A 14,810-nucleotide genomic window follows, 5' to 3' on the forward strand; every position below is an offset into this window, starting at 1 on the left:
GGTCCTTGGTATGTTAGATGTGCTCGAGAACACACGGCTGCCGCTGGCCGTTGTGCTTTCTGTCGTTTCCGTTTTAATTCCCGGCTGTCCGCCACGGCCTGAGCGTATGAAGTGCAGAACCCCAGAAACCCCAGAAATGAGCAATACACCGGCTCCACGCGGTGTGCTTCTGGGAAGAAGGGTAGGATTCCGCGTGTGTTCCGCCCTCCCCCGCCCCCCCTCGCCCCCCCGGGACGCGGGTCATGCCCGGGTCGGTTCACGCGCGCAGCGCGCACCCCCTGCCCGCTCCTCCCGCAGCAGGGTCCGTGTTAGCAGCCCGACTCCCCTGTGCAGACGTGCCTGTGGTTCCCTTCACCGACTTGCAACGCCCCAAAGCCCAAGCGCCCTGGGCTGGCAACCTTATCCCCGGGCAGCACTGAGCTTATTGTCTTGTTGTTGTTAGCCTCAGCTGCTTCTAACTTACACGTCAAGCTTTGTCTGCAGGTACAGGGAAAGAAGTTGGTATGTTAAGGCCCAACGGTGTCTGTGTTTTCAGGCAAATACTGGAGTCCTGGAACGAATGCCCTGGGGGCGGGGAGCGCTGTACATGCACATTTTAACTTATTTGGGCTGTAACCGAGCATGGTGTTTTCAGCTATTTTTGGTCACTTAACAATATATGGGATTTTAAAATGTCCATACAAGAGTAGAGATTTATTTCATTCATAGAAAGCATGCTTTTGAATCCCTGTTCTTGGACACTTGAGCAAAGCGGGGACATTCCTGGCCACCGTGCAAATCGCCCCCATTAGCTACAAAAATAAAGGTTTGTGCTTTATAAATCAAATGGATCTGATTAGAAGACTCAACTGTCCCCAGCCGACGCCTTCCTACTTACATTTCTGTGACTGGTTGGGCAGAGCTGTCCCAGGAGCATTTCCTCCAGACACAAGGATGGAATAGGTGAAGAGCGAGAAACCACGCCCCTGCTCACCCCACCTGCTAGATAGGCTTGGCATGGCCTTAGTGCCAGGCAGGGAGCTGCTGGGGCTGTGTGTCTCAGGAAGGCAGAGGAGACAGTGGCCAGTACCAAGGCCCAGGCCACAGTGCCTTGAGCAACCCCGAAAACAGGGGTGATGCTTGCCCCCAGTCATAGGTATGAAACAGATGCATGGGGAGGTTCAGTGAATTGTCCAAGGATTCACAGCACTTTTGTGGGAAGCAAGCATCTGTTTGGGCTCATACCCATTCTGCAAGGCTGCCCAGATGTAGAGAGTGCAGGGCCTTCTCAGAGCCCAGGAAGGAGCTAGAAGAACCAGAAGGGAAACATGCAGGGGCGACTGTGGTTGCTCTGAGCTCAACATGGCGGTGAGGGGGTGGGAAAGGGCGAGAGCTGGGAGCAAGTAGGCCCATGGAGACCCTGGCCATCCAAAGGGTCTCAGGCAAAGAGGGGCTGAAGGCTGCAACCTCAGCAGAAAGCTCAGGGTGACAGGGGGAGCCCAGGAGAGTCGGGGCTCCAGGCCCATGATCCCAAGAAGCTCCTACTGTTGTCTCGCACCATGCTGTGGTCGTGAGTTGTGACAGCAGGAATGGATGGGGTGATACCTCAATTCAAAGGTTTGTGGTGGAAGTGACAAACTGGAGTCACATCACAGCTTCTGTGGGGAGGGGCAGATGTGGCTCCACTCGGCCCTAGGGCGTCTTGCATGGCCACCATCAGTGGATAGGGCTTGAGGAGCCAGAAGGAGAGGAGAAGCCATCACTTCTGGAAGATTCTGGAGTGACCAGGTACAGCCTGAGCCTGAGGCCTCAGCTCTGAGCCCACCCACCCCAGAATCGAGCTGTGGCATTTTTGAGCACAAGCCTGACTTTTCTGTTTCCATCAATAAGGCCCCCTGCTCCTGTGAGCTGCCCAGCATTGGTCAGCCTGGGCCCACAGACAGCACACAAGGCCCCCTTGAGAGTTGGCCTGGGGCCTTCCTGTCCTGTGGGACTGCTCAGGACAAGCTGCCCTCTGACCTTTGCTCCTGAAGTAGACAGACCTGGAGGCTGCTCCACCCAGGCAGCCAAGAGGTGTCTTGTGTAGGGTGTGGATGGTTAAGTACACCCCGCAAGCCGGCTGTTGTACGCAAAGCTGATGTCATATAAGACTTAATTCAAGAGCAGTAGAGATGGCGTTGATAAGTGAGTATCCTGGGCTCCCTTGCCAGAACTGTTGTCATCTCTGGGGACCCGGAAGGGAGCGTCTAGCCCTAGGAATCTTCAGCTTCCTCAAGGATCAGGACAGAGGCCGGGCACTGAGCCCTCCAGCAGCGGCCTGCAAGTCCCTGTGGTGGGGCCTGGCTGTTGTCTGTCCCTGCTCTTTCAGATAGACCTGTCTGTGACATTCTACAATTGTGGGGATATGTCCCCTACCCACACTATGTGAACTCCATTGATCCTATTTTTCAAAAACAAGGACAAGAAAATTCTTCGTTAAAAAACTCGTTTCTGAATTCTTAGCCTTGGTGTGCGACTTCTCTAAAAGAAACTAAGACCTCGAGGTTCTTCTATACACACGTGCCTCTGTGCAGACACACAGGACAAGCTCGGCCAGGGAAGAGGGGCTGCCGGAGACCGCCGCCACCCTGCCACGCGGCTCACAGTCACCTGCATTCTATGAACCAGTGCCGGATCTGGTCCTGAAGGTTCTCCTTGATGTCTGGGCCTTCGATCAGCCTCAGGTCGTTCTTGATCGTGACCAGGGCATCCTGGTAGCGCTCCTCATGCTTCACCTGCATGTCAATCCGCAGAAGGTCCACCTTCTCGGCCTGCAGGATCGTAGGGCTCACTTCATCAAAGCGAGGAGGGGGGTTCTGGAAACAGCAGAAAGTTTGAGATGGGAAAAGTCACAGAGCTGGTGAAAGTTATCAGAGGTGACCTAAAAATTAAAGTATTTTCTCCATAAGTGAAAAGGGTACAAGATCAGATCTGGCCTGACATTGAGAGCATGGATTTTCCATCGTGGGGAGGGAAGATTTCCCAGACTCAGGAGGTGCTCAGCCTGAAAAATGCAAAGTGTGGCTGCAGTGTGGATCCCAAATGTCCCGAGAGGCCCCACATTAAAGGCCTGAAAGGCCTGATCCCCTCTGTGGGACCCTGAGGAGGGCCTAGCCTTCAGGGGGCGGGAAGCCTTTAGGCCGCTGTGGTGTGGCTTAAAAAGACTTCTGTGATCTGAGCCCTCATTTCAGCCTTTTCACTTCCTGGCCAGGAGGTGAGGGTTGTGCTTGGCCACACGTCCCTGCCCCCTCACACTGCCTGGCCGGAAGTCAGGATGGCCATCAGCCCTGGGCTCCAATGTCAAGACTTAGCTTTTTCATTATGAATAAATCTTTAAATTTTAAAAGTCAGTTAACTTGGGAGTTTATTATAGTGATATAAAGCTATCTAATATGCTCTATAAGCTTTCAAAAGTTCTTTCACACCATAAGAAAACTATTCTAAATCTTCTTGGTCAGCGGGCAACAGAGAATGCATAGGAAGGATGTGGAGCAAAGCCTGGTGGACAGAGTTGAGGTGCTCTGATTTTGAGAAAATAGCACCAACATGCAATCTGAGCCACTACTATAGACCCCCAAAGAGGCAAATCCCACAGCTGAGCCCTGACAGCTGCTCTGCAGTTGCACTGATCACCACTACAAGGCTCTACCTTGAAACCCGGTCACCGGCAGCTCCACCAGCGGCTGGCTACGGAGCACCCCCTACATGCTGAGCCATGGCCCAGTGCTAAGGGAAAAAACAGTCTCACTTAAGACATAAATGCTAGCTCCAAATCTCCAGAGAAATGAAAGTGGTGGATGACGGCAGGGACTACGGCTATCAATCAAAGTGCCAAGGGCATGTGAGGAAGGAGGGAGAGGGAGCTGGAGGGAACTCTTGGAGAGGGAAGTCTTGGCTTATGGTGCCCAGAATCACAGCTATAAGGGCCGAGGGGCGGTTCTCTGTGATAGACAAAGATCCCGAGCTCTTGCTATGGTGGCTGCTGAGGTGGTTGTCATCCTGCCACACTGTGCCTGCAGCCTCGGGGTGACGCCCTGGATGGCCAGAGGGTTGCGGTGCAAGGAGGATTTGGGGGTCTGAGAACAGAGGGCAAACACATTTCTGAAGCTGAGAAAGTGACAGCATTGAAGACTGAAAGCAAAGCACTGGCAAAGCTACGGATTTAAACCAATTATTTGAAAAGAAAAAGAACAAGAATTCAGTTCAGAATGTGCACTAAGAAATCCCAAGAAGATCAAGCAAAGAGTAGGGCAAGCGTGCGCTGCTGTCCCATGCACGCTGACTCTGGGGGTACCTTGCACCCCAACTCTGGGGCACCTCACACCCCCACTCTTGGGGGCACCCGCAGTCTCTGGAGGCAGAGGAGGAGTGCAGTGGGGATGCACTGAGAATTCATACCCCAGCCAAAGCCAAGCCAAGCAAGAAAAGGAAGCCACACATTTAATGCTGTACAGACATACGCATTAGACATTTTAAAAAAGTAGGATGATTTTCTGAGTTTAGTATAATGAGAGAAAAACCTAATATTCTTGAAGAGAGAACACAGAATGGGGATTTTTAAGATCACTTTAAAGAACATCAGGACAAATTATCTAAGTAACCTCACTGTTCAGGTGCTCAAAGCCATGGCCTTTTGTTTCTTTTTTTGAAGCAGATACTTTATTAACTGACCAAATCATAAGAGCACCACGGTAGATACCTTAGTTATCCTTCTAATAGGCCTGCCAATCTGGTCTTCCCTATTTCCAGCATCTCCACCTCCACACAATGGGTGGTCTTTTTCTTCATTCCACCTTGTGGAGATCATAACTTGAACGGCCACAGGAAGCTATTTGCCTCTTTGAAGCGTTTTCCAACAGCGTAGATCTCATGAATCAGATCCTTCATGCAGATGGTGCTGTATTTACCAAGAGATCGAGCAATCAATGAATTATCTGTCCAGGCAGTTCGCTTCTTACTGATTCTGCCACAGTCACGCTTGAGTGTTAGTTTGTTCGCTGACTTCAGCTTTGGGTGCCCCCATGCAATGTATGGCCCCACTGTTCTCAGCATGTTAATTGAAGCCGTGTTGAGCTTAACGAAGGTGCCGTTGAAGATTTGGCGACGGCAAAGAAGCTGCAACACCTGGCAGACCTTTGGGCTCACACCATTGATACCCCTGATCCGGATGACAAGTGCCAGTTTGGGCTCTGCAGGGACACAGAAGTTGCCAGCTTTCCTCGCCATCCTCACCATTCGGATCTCAGTTCTGTACATCTGTCTGTGCTCCTCATGACAGTGCCTGGGTTTTTCATAGATGAGCTTCCTCCAGGCCTTGTGAAGCAGCTTCTGGGCAAACTTCTTTCTCAGGCACTTTATCTTCAGCTCTGCAAAATGTCTCTGTCTTTTCTTATGGGTTTCTGGCACGGTAGGAGCCTTCATTTTTTTCTCTTTTACACCCTCCATGGTTCTAGCCAGAAAAGAGGTGACTTTTTGTTTTTGACAGGATCTCACTATGTAGTCCAGGCTGGCCTTGAACTCACTGTGGAGCCTGGGCTGATCTCAAACCCTAAGCAATCCTCCTGCCTCAGCTTCCCAGTGCTGAGATTACAGGTGTGTGCCACCACACCTGACTTTTCCTTGTGTTGTGTGTTTTGTGTCAAAACAAGTGAAGAAACTTCTCTTATTTAATCATTTACAATAAAAACCAATCTTTAGACCTCCAGTAATGATTTTTATTCTCAATGCTTACATTTTAAATGTATGAAATAGAAATTGGTAATTCAGACTTCAATCGACTTTCCCAATGCCTCTTTAAAGTTAACTGCTTTTTTTTTTAAATTTATTTATTTATTTATTTAGAAATTGGTAATTCAGACTTCAATCGACTTTCCCAATGCCTCTTTAAAGTTAACTGCTTTTTTTTTTAAATTTATTTATTTATTTATTTATTAGAGAGAGAGAGAGAGAGAGAGAGAGAGAGAGAGAGAGAGAGAGGTGTGTGTGGCCAGCTCAGCCCACCAGGGGGCGGGCTGGCTGGCATGTGGTGCTGGGGGATTGAACCGTGGTCCCTGTGCTTCGCTGAACTTGTTCTAAGTAGGTGCTTTAGACCACTGAGCCATCTCTCCAGCCCAAGTTAACTGCTTTTATGAAGATATTAAAATGGATCTGAGCCCCAATGTCCCAAATTTCTCAGCCTCTGAAGAAAGCAGAGCACTCAAACCTTGAACTGATTCCACGATTTTCAGCAGATGGAATGAAATTCTCCACAAATTCCATGATTCTTCCCCCCCACACACAACAACACACACACCAGCACACCGGGCCTGGTGTCCTTTGTCAGTTTCCTTCTTAGGTGCACACAGCTGTGTCGAGTGGGGTCTTTTTACAGCATTCAGCTCTCCATGCAGCGTCCTGTTCTCTCCATGGGTGTGGCTTTGGGGTGATGTCCCCATCCCACGTGTCCCTACCTTGCATCTTTGGTGGATGTCCACATCCTTTAGCCATGAGGGCACGAGGGGCCCACAGAACAGATGCACTAAGGGAGGCTCAGCATGGATGTTTTCCGAGTCATTCCACGGCTAGTGAAGTTTTCGGTTTCTTGGGTCCCTTGTGGACAGTGTCACCACGCTGTGCCATTAATATGTGTGTGCTCAACCGTGCTTGCCGATGTAGGTCTTCTCCAGCCAAATCACGTCGGGGTCATTTGTAGCTTCCTCCTCTAGTTCTTTGCAAATTTAAAGGTTATCACATCTTTAAGCCCTATGCCAATGAGCAGCATTCCTTCGGGCTAATACATCTTTTCCTCTTTAGCAACTTTGGTCATATGGAATTCAAATTTGTTAACTCACCACAGGCACAGCAACTCATTTAAAAATAAATTGCGACTATTAGGGGCTGCCAGAGAACACGAAAATGCACTCTGTACCGAGGCACGTGGGCTGTGGAATAGCGCATCTTAATGAAGGCTTCCCATGTGAATAAACCATTATATTTACAAGCCTTCCACCACTAATGACCCGGAACAGGATAACGAACCCTACATTTGTAGCGAGGTCCTCTGTCAGCAAAAATATACATATTAATAATTGATGTTGCAGTGGAAATAGGACATCAGATGACGGTCCCTGAGTTGGTGGGCAAGTAGGACGACACAGTCCATTACCTTACATGCTTATCTAATGTTTGATGGGCTTTGTCTTTAAAAATCCTTGTTCAAATTAAGGAGAGAAAATGGACATTAGTTCAAATGGGAGCCTGCTCCATTTCTTAGTCCCAGACATTCTCCCAAGTCAGCGGGTGCAGGCTAGCAGCCTTCTAGGGAAGCGAATCGTCTGGGGTGGGCAGGTTGGCATCCGACGAGGTCACAGCAGCCAGGGGCAGGAGCGTGTGGATCCAGGCATGGAGAACTGCAGGCTTTGGCCCGGTTCTGCACCCGGGACACCACACCCAGCGCAGTGGCTTCACCTCCGCCAGCTGCGTGTTTGCGGAGTGGACCGTGGTGCCGCTGGGCTTCAGGAAATCAGCCCCTCCGTTGGGCGCTGCGCTCCGGGGCCCACGCCGCGCGTGTGCGTCTGGTTTCTCCGACTCCCCCACCACAGCCCCGCCGGAGGGCTGGAGGCTCCTCTCCACCATAGGACGTTAGGCCAAATCTTTCTTGTAGAGTACATGGTTTTAGAAAGTGCAAAACTATGAAATAAAAAAAATTAATAATAATAAAATGTTCCAGCCTACTAAGCCCCAGTCCTTAAAAAAAGGTTTTTAGCTTTAAAAAAAATTATGCCGGGGCTGGAGAGATGGCTCAGTGGTCTAAAGCACCTACTTAGAACAAGCTTGGCAAAGCATCAGGGACCGCGGTTCAATCCCCCAGCACCACATGCCAGCCAGCCCCGCCCCCTGGTGGGCTGAGCTGGCCACACACACACACCACACTCTCTCTCTCTCTCTCTCTGTCTCTCTCTCTCTGTCTCTCAAATAAATAAAATAAAAAAAAATAAAAATAAAAAATAAAAAAAATTATGCCATTCCTCAGGAAGAGCAATAGACCAGTGCCCCGCAGAGCTTGGGACAGTTGGCAGGGGAGGCCGCCGCTGCTTTCTGTAAAGACGCTCCGAGACGCCCACAACCAGGGTACTCGCGGCGCCAGGTACAAGTTCCAGTGGTTTACAAAGCTTAGCTCATCTGTTCCTCATCATGGGCTTTCAGAGCAGGCAGCACGATTAGTTTCATTTTCTATGAGGAAAACGAGGAAAACAGAAGCACAGAGAGGTCAAGAACTTCCGCAGAGCCACACAGCCGGGCAAGCTGGGGCCGGGCGAGGACCGCTTTCTGGGTCTTTGTCACCCGTTGTCTCTGTGCTGTGCCGCCTCTTCTTGCTGGTGCTTTTGTCTGGCTTTCTCTATTTTGTCTGAAAATGATTTCTCACAGTGCCTCCATCACTCCTCCTAGAAAGTTAGCTGTCAGTTTCCTGTCTGTTGCCGCACGGTTGTGCACCACGCATTCTCCTCGCCAAGGGTGCGAAGGCGCCTTGTTCCTGTATCTGGGTCTCACAGTGACATTAGCTTCCAACTTACATAGTTATTGATTTATCTGGTTTTCTGAGGGGGGTCTCACTGTGTAGCCCAGGTGGGCCTCAAACGTGGGCCACTCCTTCTGCCTCAGCCTCCCAAGTGCTGGGATTTCAGGTGTGCGCCACCATGCCCACTTTAAATAGTTTTTTTAAAATGGGAATTTAATAAACAGTTTTGGAATTATGAAAGATATGAACGCCTCAATCCATGATTATGAGGTACTTGGAAAAAGAATAAGGGCAGACTCCTAGGGCTCATGCCGACTTGGGCACGATTTCAATGCTTTACAGGAGCGATTTCCTTATTGCAGAGCACAAAGCTGAGGCGCCAGTATCATCCGCAGGCTGCAGGTACAGCATGGAAACCCTGCTGCAGAGAGGTGGAGGCGGCGCCCCGGGTCCCCACAACCTGTCCCCAGGACCACACACTGAGCCCACGTGGGCAGTTCCAGGGTTGCTACAAGCAGGGGCCTCAACCCTCGGGGAGGTACAGAGAGGCAGGCATCCTGCACTACACTGCAGACCCGGGGTCCCAGGGCCAGGGGACAAAGAGGGGTGCAAGGAGCAGGACTCAGTCAGCAGATGGATGGCCAGAAGCAAGCAGGAAAATGAGAAAATACAATAAAAGTAAGAATAAGAACTGAGGCTCCATCTCAGGTTTCCAGGGAGCTAGACTGTAAAATCCCACTTAATAGAAAAGAAGATGGTGACTTCCTTTATTCAAACCAACGCCTCTCAGAGTGGACACTTGAGATCCAACTAACCCTTCAGGATGGCTGACTCAGATTCTGACCCCTGCCTAGAGTGTCCACCACCTTCCCCATGCATCCGTGTCAGGAGGGATACTTGTCATGATGGCCATTGATTTCCCAGTGCCCGTGGGAGGCCGCACCTGTCACCTTGGGCATCTCAGAGTGTCCTCCGCACTGGATCAGGTAACTGAAGATCGAACTCACCCTCGTGGGCATTTCTACAGTGCCCTTTCAGCAGGTGCCTTTCAGCTCATGGACTCAGCAGTGTATGGCAAAAACCACGAAGGGATTTTATATTTTGAGATTGGGTGCAGATATATTTTCAGGCAAGAACTTATTTTGAAATATTTATGTTTTATTATATGCAAAAGTTATACTACCTGATGGTTTTCCATTGCAGAAGTCATTTGGTCATTGGGAAAGTGAATTGTAATTCTCCAAGGTGACCCTAGCCACCAGTCCTAGAAGGTGCGTCCTACCTCACGCTCCAGGCCTGGCCTTTCCTGCAGTCTCACCTGAAGTCTGCCAGTAGTTCTATGACACGGGCAGCACTGCCTCATCTCACACAGTGGAAACTGAGGCAGATGTGTCCCTCTCGGTCCCTCCACTGGCACAGTGTGGAGCAGGGCTTTGAATCAGCATCTCTGCCTGTCTTTTAAGTACACATGCCCACTGCCCACCCCGGTCCCCAGGTGTCCACCCCAGGTGCCAGGTTCTCAGTGGCACTCACTAGGGACAGGGCCCACAGAGCCGGTGCAGATAGCTGCGTGCTGTCTGCATGGGCTACCCTCCCCAGGACACCTAGGGGACAGTTCCTCTGCATACAAAGGGCCTCACAAGACATAAAAAATGCAAAACAAAACCCTGCAAGTCATGGCTAATCTATTTTTTTTGAGGATTAAGAATCAATTAATTTTTTGAGAAACAATCAAATGTCCCTTAGGAGCTGGGTATGGTGGCCCCTGCCTATAATCTCAACTCTAGAGGAGGCTGAGGCAGGAGAACTGCAAGTTAAACCCCAGACAGAGAAACTCAGTGATTAAGTGAGACCCTGTCTCAAAAAATAGAGAAGGGGTGGGGATGCAGCTCTGGCTTCAGTCACCAGTGCTATAAAAACAAACAAACAAAAACCAAAAAACCAAACCAAAAATGGAAGGAAGGAAGGAAGGAAGGAAGGAAGGAAGGAAGGAAGGAAGGTAGGAAGGAAGGAAGGAAGGAAGGGGAGCGAAGGAAGGAAGGGGAGCGAAGGAAGGAAGGGGAGCGAAGGAAGGAAGGAGAAAGGAAATTTATAAACTTGAGGATACCAGACGTGACCTGACCTATGCAGTTCTAGCTGAAATCCAAGTGTGGCCAGGAGAGAGTATTTCGTTTAGATCCTCTGCCCATGTGTCATTGGCAGCTGTCCCCAGGGAGGAACCAGCGACACCTGAGCCTCAGGGTGAGCTCTTGGCCCTAGGCAGCCCTCACCAGTATTGGGGGTTCTTTGTTAATAAGAAAGGCAGTTCATTTACTGGCCAAAAAGCAATCTAGAATACAGCTTGTTTCATGGCAGATCATGAAGTGAGCAGGGGCTTTATGGTGCTTTCAGGAGCCAGCGGAAGCCTGCAGGAGTGACAGGCCTCCCTCTTTAATGAGCGCCCCCGGGAGTTCTTCATTAGAATACAAACACTGATCGCTTCGGAGGAATGCAAAATACACGACAGCCATGACTGTTGGACAAACTGCTGTGAAGGGGTCCAGAGCATGGAATGCCTCCTCTCCTTGGGCTTCTTTCTTCCCGATCCACTTGAGCGGCTGTGCCAGTTAAAGTCGCTGTGTGTGTGTGTTTTTTTTAGAGCGCTATTTATTTCCCTTTGTAGATCTTAGAACATAAATACTTAAAATGGTATTATCCAAAAAGTTATTTATGTGACAATGGCAAAAGAAACATGAGGTCAGGAATCGAAGGCAGAGTACAGTAACGTTCCCTGCTCTGGTTTCGGTTTCTGTTCCTAAGTCACTGCTCCTGCAAACGTGCCAAGAGCCTCATAAAGATCCAGATGCAGTTTTGATCAGATAAGTTCACGGTTTTCACATTGGTCTAATGGAATAAAATGAACTAATGAAAAAAATGAAATTTTAAAGTGAGCAGGCAATATCTTCATCAGTGATATAGTGGAAAATCTATTCAATTGAAAACATGCCTTAGATTAAGGGTAATGGATTTTTTACGGTCATCAGTGAGTTCACTACAGATAACATTCTTCTAAAAATTGAATCCATATATTTCTCAGTGGTGTAAAATTTCAACAGAACATGTACCATCCAGGGGACATGTGCTTCAGGAAAGAGCATACCGAAGCAGGCCACAGGGGTACGCGACAGGCAAGCCGCCCTTGTCTTTACACTTTCATTGCAGCAGAGCACAGAGAATGACAAAGTAAAACTGCGGAGTTAAAAACATGAAACCAAGCTGTTTTATCTTTCTGTGGTGCCGGTTATTAACACTTCAGTATAAAAGCAGCTGCCTCGGGCTCTGCCTGAGCTCCTCCCCGGTGCCCTCCTAGCTGTCCGGTGAGTCAGGCTCAGTTACGCTGATGGGGATTTACTTAAACAAGCAGCGCTGAGTCAAAAGGGCTGCTCGTGCTCCACTTCTCAAATTTGCAATATCCAGGACGGGCTCTTTCGATGCCTGTTTTGGAAGTAGAAAATGAGACACAGACACGTTCTTGCCCTAACGCTCTTTCGGTGCAGCACTCCAGGGTGTTGGAGAGAGAAACGATGTCACGTGGTCACTTAGTGCACCTTCCTGCCGTCCGAGCAACTTAGAGATTACAGGGCAAAAGTGCTCATATTTTGTTACCACTTGATTTTACTTTTAAAGGGTATATTTCTAACTAACAAAATACAATTTGCCCACTATAGACAATATCAACAAAAAATAAATCTTTCAAAGTTCACCCATTAAAACATGAGCTCAAGGGCCAGGGATATAGCTCAGTGGCACAGTGCCTGCCTGGCAAACATGAGGTCATGAGTTCAACTCCTGGTACCACAAAAATAAATAAATGAATAAAAGGTAAGCTTTCTTCCAGCTTGGCACCTTCCTTTCCTTTTTGAACATATTTAGTTGGATTTATTCACTTAGGGATTATACTTAGTTGAAATGTCTATATCATTTTTTAAATTTTTATGTCATTAAAAATTAGTTATAGGACTGGGGCAATAGCTCAGAGTCCTAAGTGCTTGCCTGGCAAGTGCAAGAACCTGGATTGGATTTGATCCATGGTAACGCATGCCATGCTGGTTTCCAAACCCAGCATGGTGACACAAGCCTGTAATCTCAGTGTTGGGGAGGCTGGAAAACATGAGAATCACTATGAGTCCAAGCTACATAACAAGACCCTCTATTAAACAAACAGATAAATAATTTAAAAAACAAAAAATAGTTATAAACATATTTTGATTCCTTTTTTAGGGCCACCATACGTAAGCTATGTAACCACATGTCCACCATAGCACTGGCACTGGTTATTTCCATTTTCTTGCCATGAATTATATCTGGTGTATAGACACAAAGAATGCCTGTGCATACAAATTTTTATTTCTGACAATTCACAAAGTGGAAGCAGAGGCCGGGGGTGAATGTCACATAGTTTAGGGATCTTGCTCCCTCTAGCTAATTCATTTTCAGAAAGGTTGACTCAATATAACTCATCTTCTATGAGAATAAGTGCACCCTGTCGACAATTATATTTTACCTCCTCGTGAATGTTCCTAATAAGACTGATACAACTTCTTGGAGTTCACCAATTCCGAGATGCACATTTCTCACAGTCCAGTGTAACCTGAACTAGGGACAGGCATGTATTACAACCCAAGACGTGTCCTGATTTACTTAGCTCTTTTTTTTTTTTTTTTTTTTGGAACCGGGGATTGAACTCAGAACCTTGCACTTGCCAGGGAAGTGCTTATTCTACTAAGCCATCTCCCCCGCCCCAGTAGCTCTTTTTTTAAAAAATGGTTCTTGCAAATAATAATGCATCCCACGATGACTGGCATCTTGGGAGTCCCTGAACCACAGCAGCCCCACTTAATTTTTAGCTTGTAGTTTCAGACTAGTAGCAGACAGCCAAGATGTATATAGAACCATATCCATACGTTTTAACGCCCTAATAAAATTCCTAAAAATTCAAAAATTGTTGTTAACCTCTCATAACATAAAATTTACCACCTTAACCATACTTTAGCACGCAGCTAGCTAGGGTCTGCCACGTTCACTGCAGTGCGGCTGAGCGCTAGAACCCGTCACCCTGCTAGCCGGACTCCACCCGCATTAAACTGCAACTCCAGATTCTTCCTCCTTCAGTGCCGGGCGACCGGCACGTCTTCCTGTTTCTACGGGCCTGAGTACATGAAAAAAAAGTCAGCCTCTCTGGCGGGGAGAGAAATGCAAATTATAATAGCACCGAGATTCATCTCACTCCGGAAAGATTGGCCACCACGGAGAAACCGGAGGGTGGCAAGCGCTGGCGGGGCTCTGGGGAAAAGGAACCGTGCTATGGAGAACATAAACTAGCGCAGCCACGGAGGAAGTCAGTACCGTGACGCCCCAGAAAGCTGAGACTAGAAACCGCGTTCGACGCGGCCGCGCTTCTAGACGTGGCCCTTAGACGGTACCGACACCCGCACGCACGCAGGCGGGTCCGGGCGCGGCCGGTGTGTCCGCCGACAGAGGAGCGCACGCACGCGGGGTTGCGCACCGCGGAGTACCGCGGGGCCGGAGCCGGAGGTCACTCGGGTCGTTTGTAGGGAAACAGGCGCAACCCGAGGCCAGAGGGTTACAGGAGCTAAGCCAGGCACACGGGCTCACGCATGCGTGGCTTCTCTTCTGCGGGAACCCGAAGAGTAATTTAAGGATCCAGATAAAAGACAGCTAATAGGGGAAAGGGAGAGAGATCTTCTGAAGATGGGAAGGCGTCTGAGAGATGAGGAGGGAGAGGACAGGGTGAGATAAGGAGGGAGAAAGAGTAGAGGGTGCGTGTGCCAGCGCCCGCCTTCCACGAGGAATCAGGTTGCCGCGTCCTAAAGGGTGCGGCTCGAGACCACGCTCAGAGGCGAAACGCACCAGACGCGCGTGCGCGAGCACGGAGCACGTCCTGCCCTCGGCTGGGCTAAGAACCCGACAGGGTGAGCGCAAGGTGCGCAGACACTGTGAAAGGGCGCCGTGAAACTGCTCAGGGGGAAGGAGAAAAAAAGAAAAGGGAAAATAATATACACCACGTACAAGGATAGCTTGGATAAGTGGACTGCTGATTTCTAGTGGTTTATTCAAAGAACAGTTAATGCTCACATTTTAAAAAATGTTTTGACCAATTGTGTGTGCTTATATCTAGTAATATGAACAACTAATTTCAAGACAACAATATGCACTATAATAACCACTGTTGAATTCTTATCCTGTTTGGTAAAATTCTGTATTTTCTAATCTCTGTCTCTTTCTCTCTCTCTCT

At 48.9% G+C, this 14,810-nt stretch overlaps 1 protein-coding gene across 3 annotated transcripts in view; it reads right to left on the bottom strand.

Moving 5' to 3' along the window:
* The window catches only part of Iqca1 (IQ motif containing with AAA domain 1), a 135,330-nt gene that overhangs the window by 94,043 nt on the left and 26,477 nt on the right, over positions 1 to 14,810 (bottom strand). For all 3 annotated transcript variants that reach the window (XM_023722227.1, XM_023722226.1, XM_004637340.2), the window contains one exon: positions 2,629 to 2,834. In XM_023722227.1, coding sequence (XP_023577995.1) covers positions 2,629 to 2,834 — 206 coding nt within the window. The remainder of the gene's footprint in view (positions 1 to 2,628; positions 2,835 to 14,810) is intronic.

Source organism: Octodon degus, unplaced genomic scaffold (genome assembly GCF_000260255.1).
Source record: "Octodon degus isolate 3935 unplaced genomic scaffold, OctDeg1.0 scaffold00089, whole genome shotgun sequence".
Lineage (NCBI taxonomy): Eukaryota > Metazoa > Chordata > Mammalia > Rodentia > Octodontidae > Octodon > Octodon degus.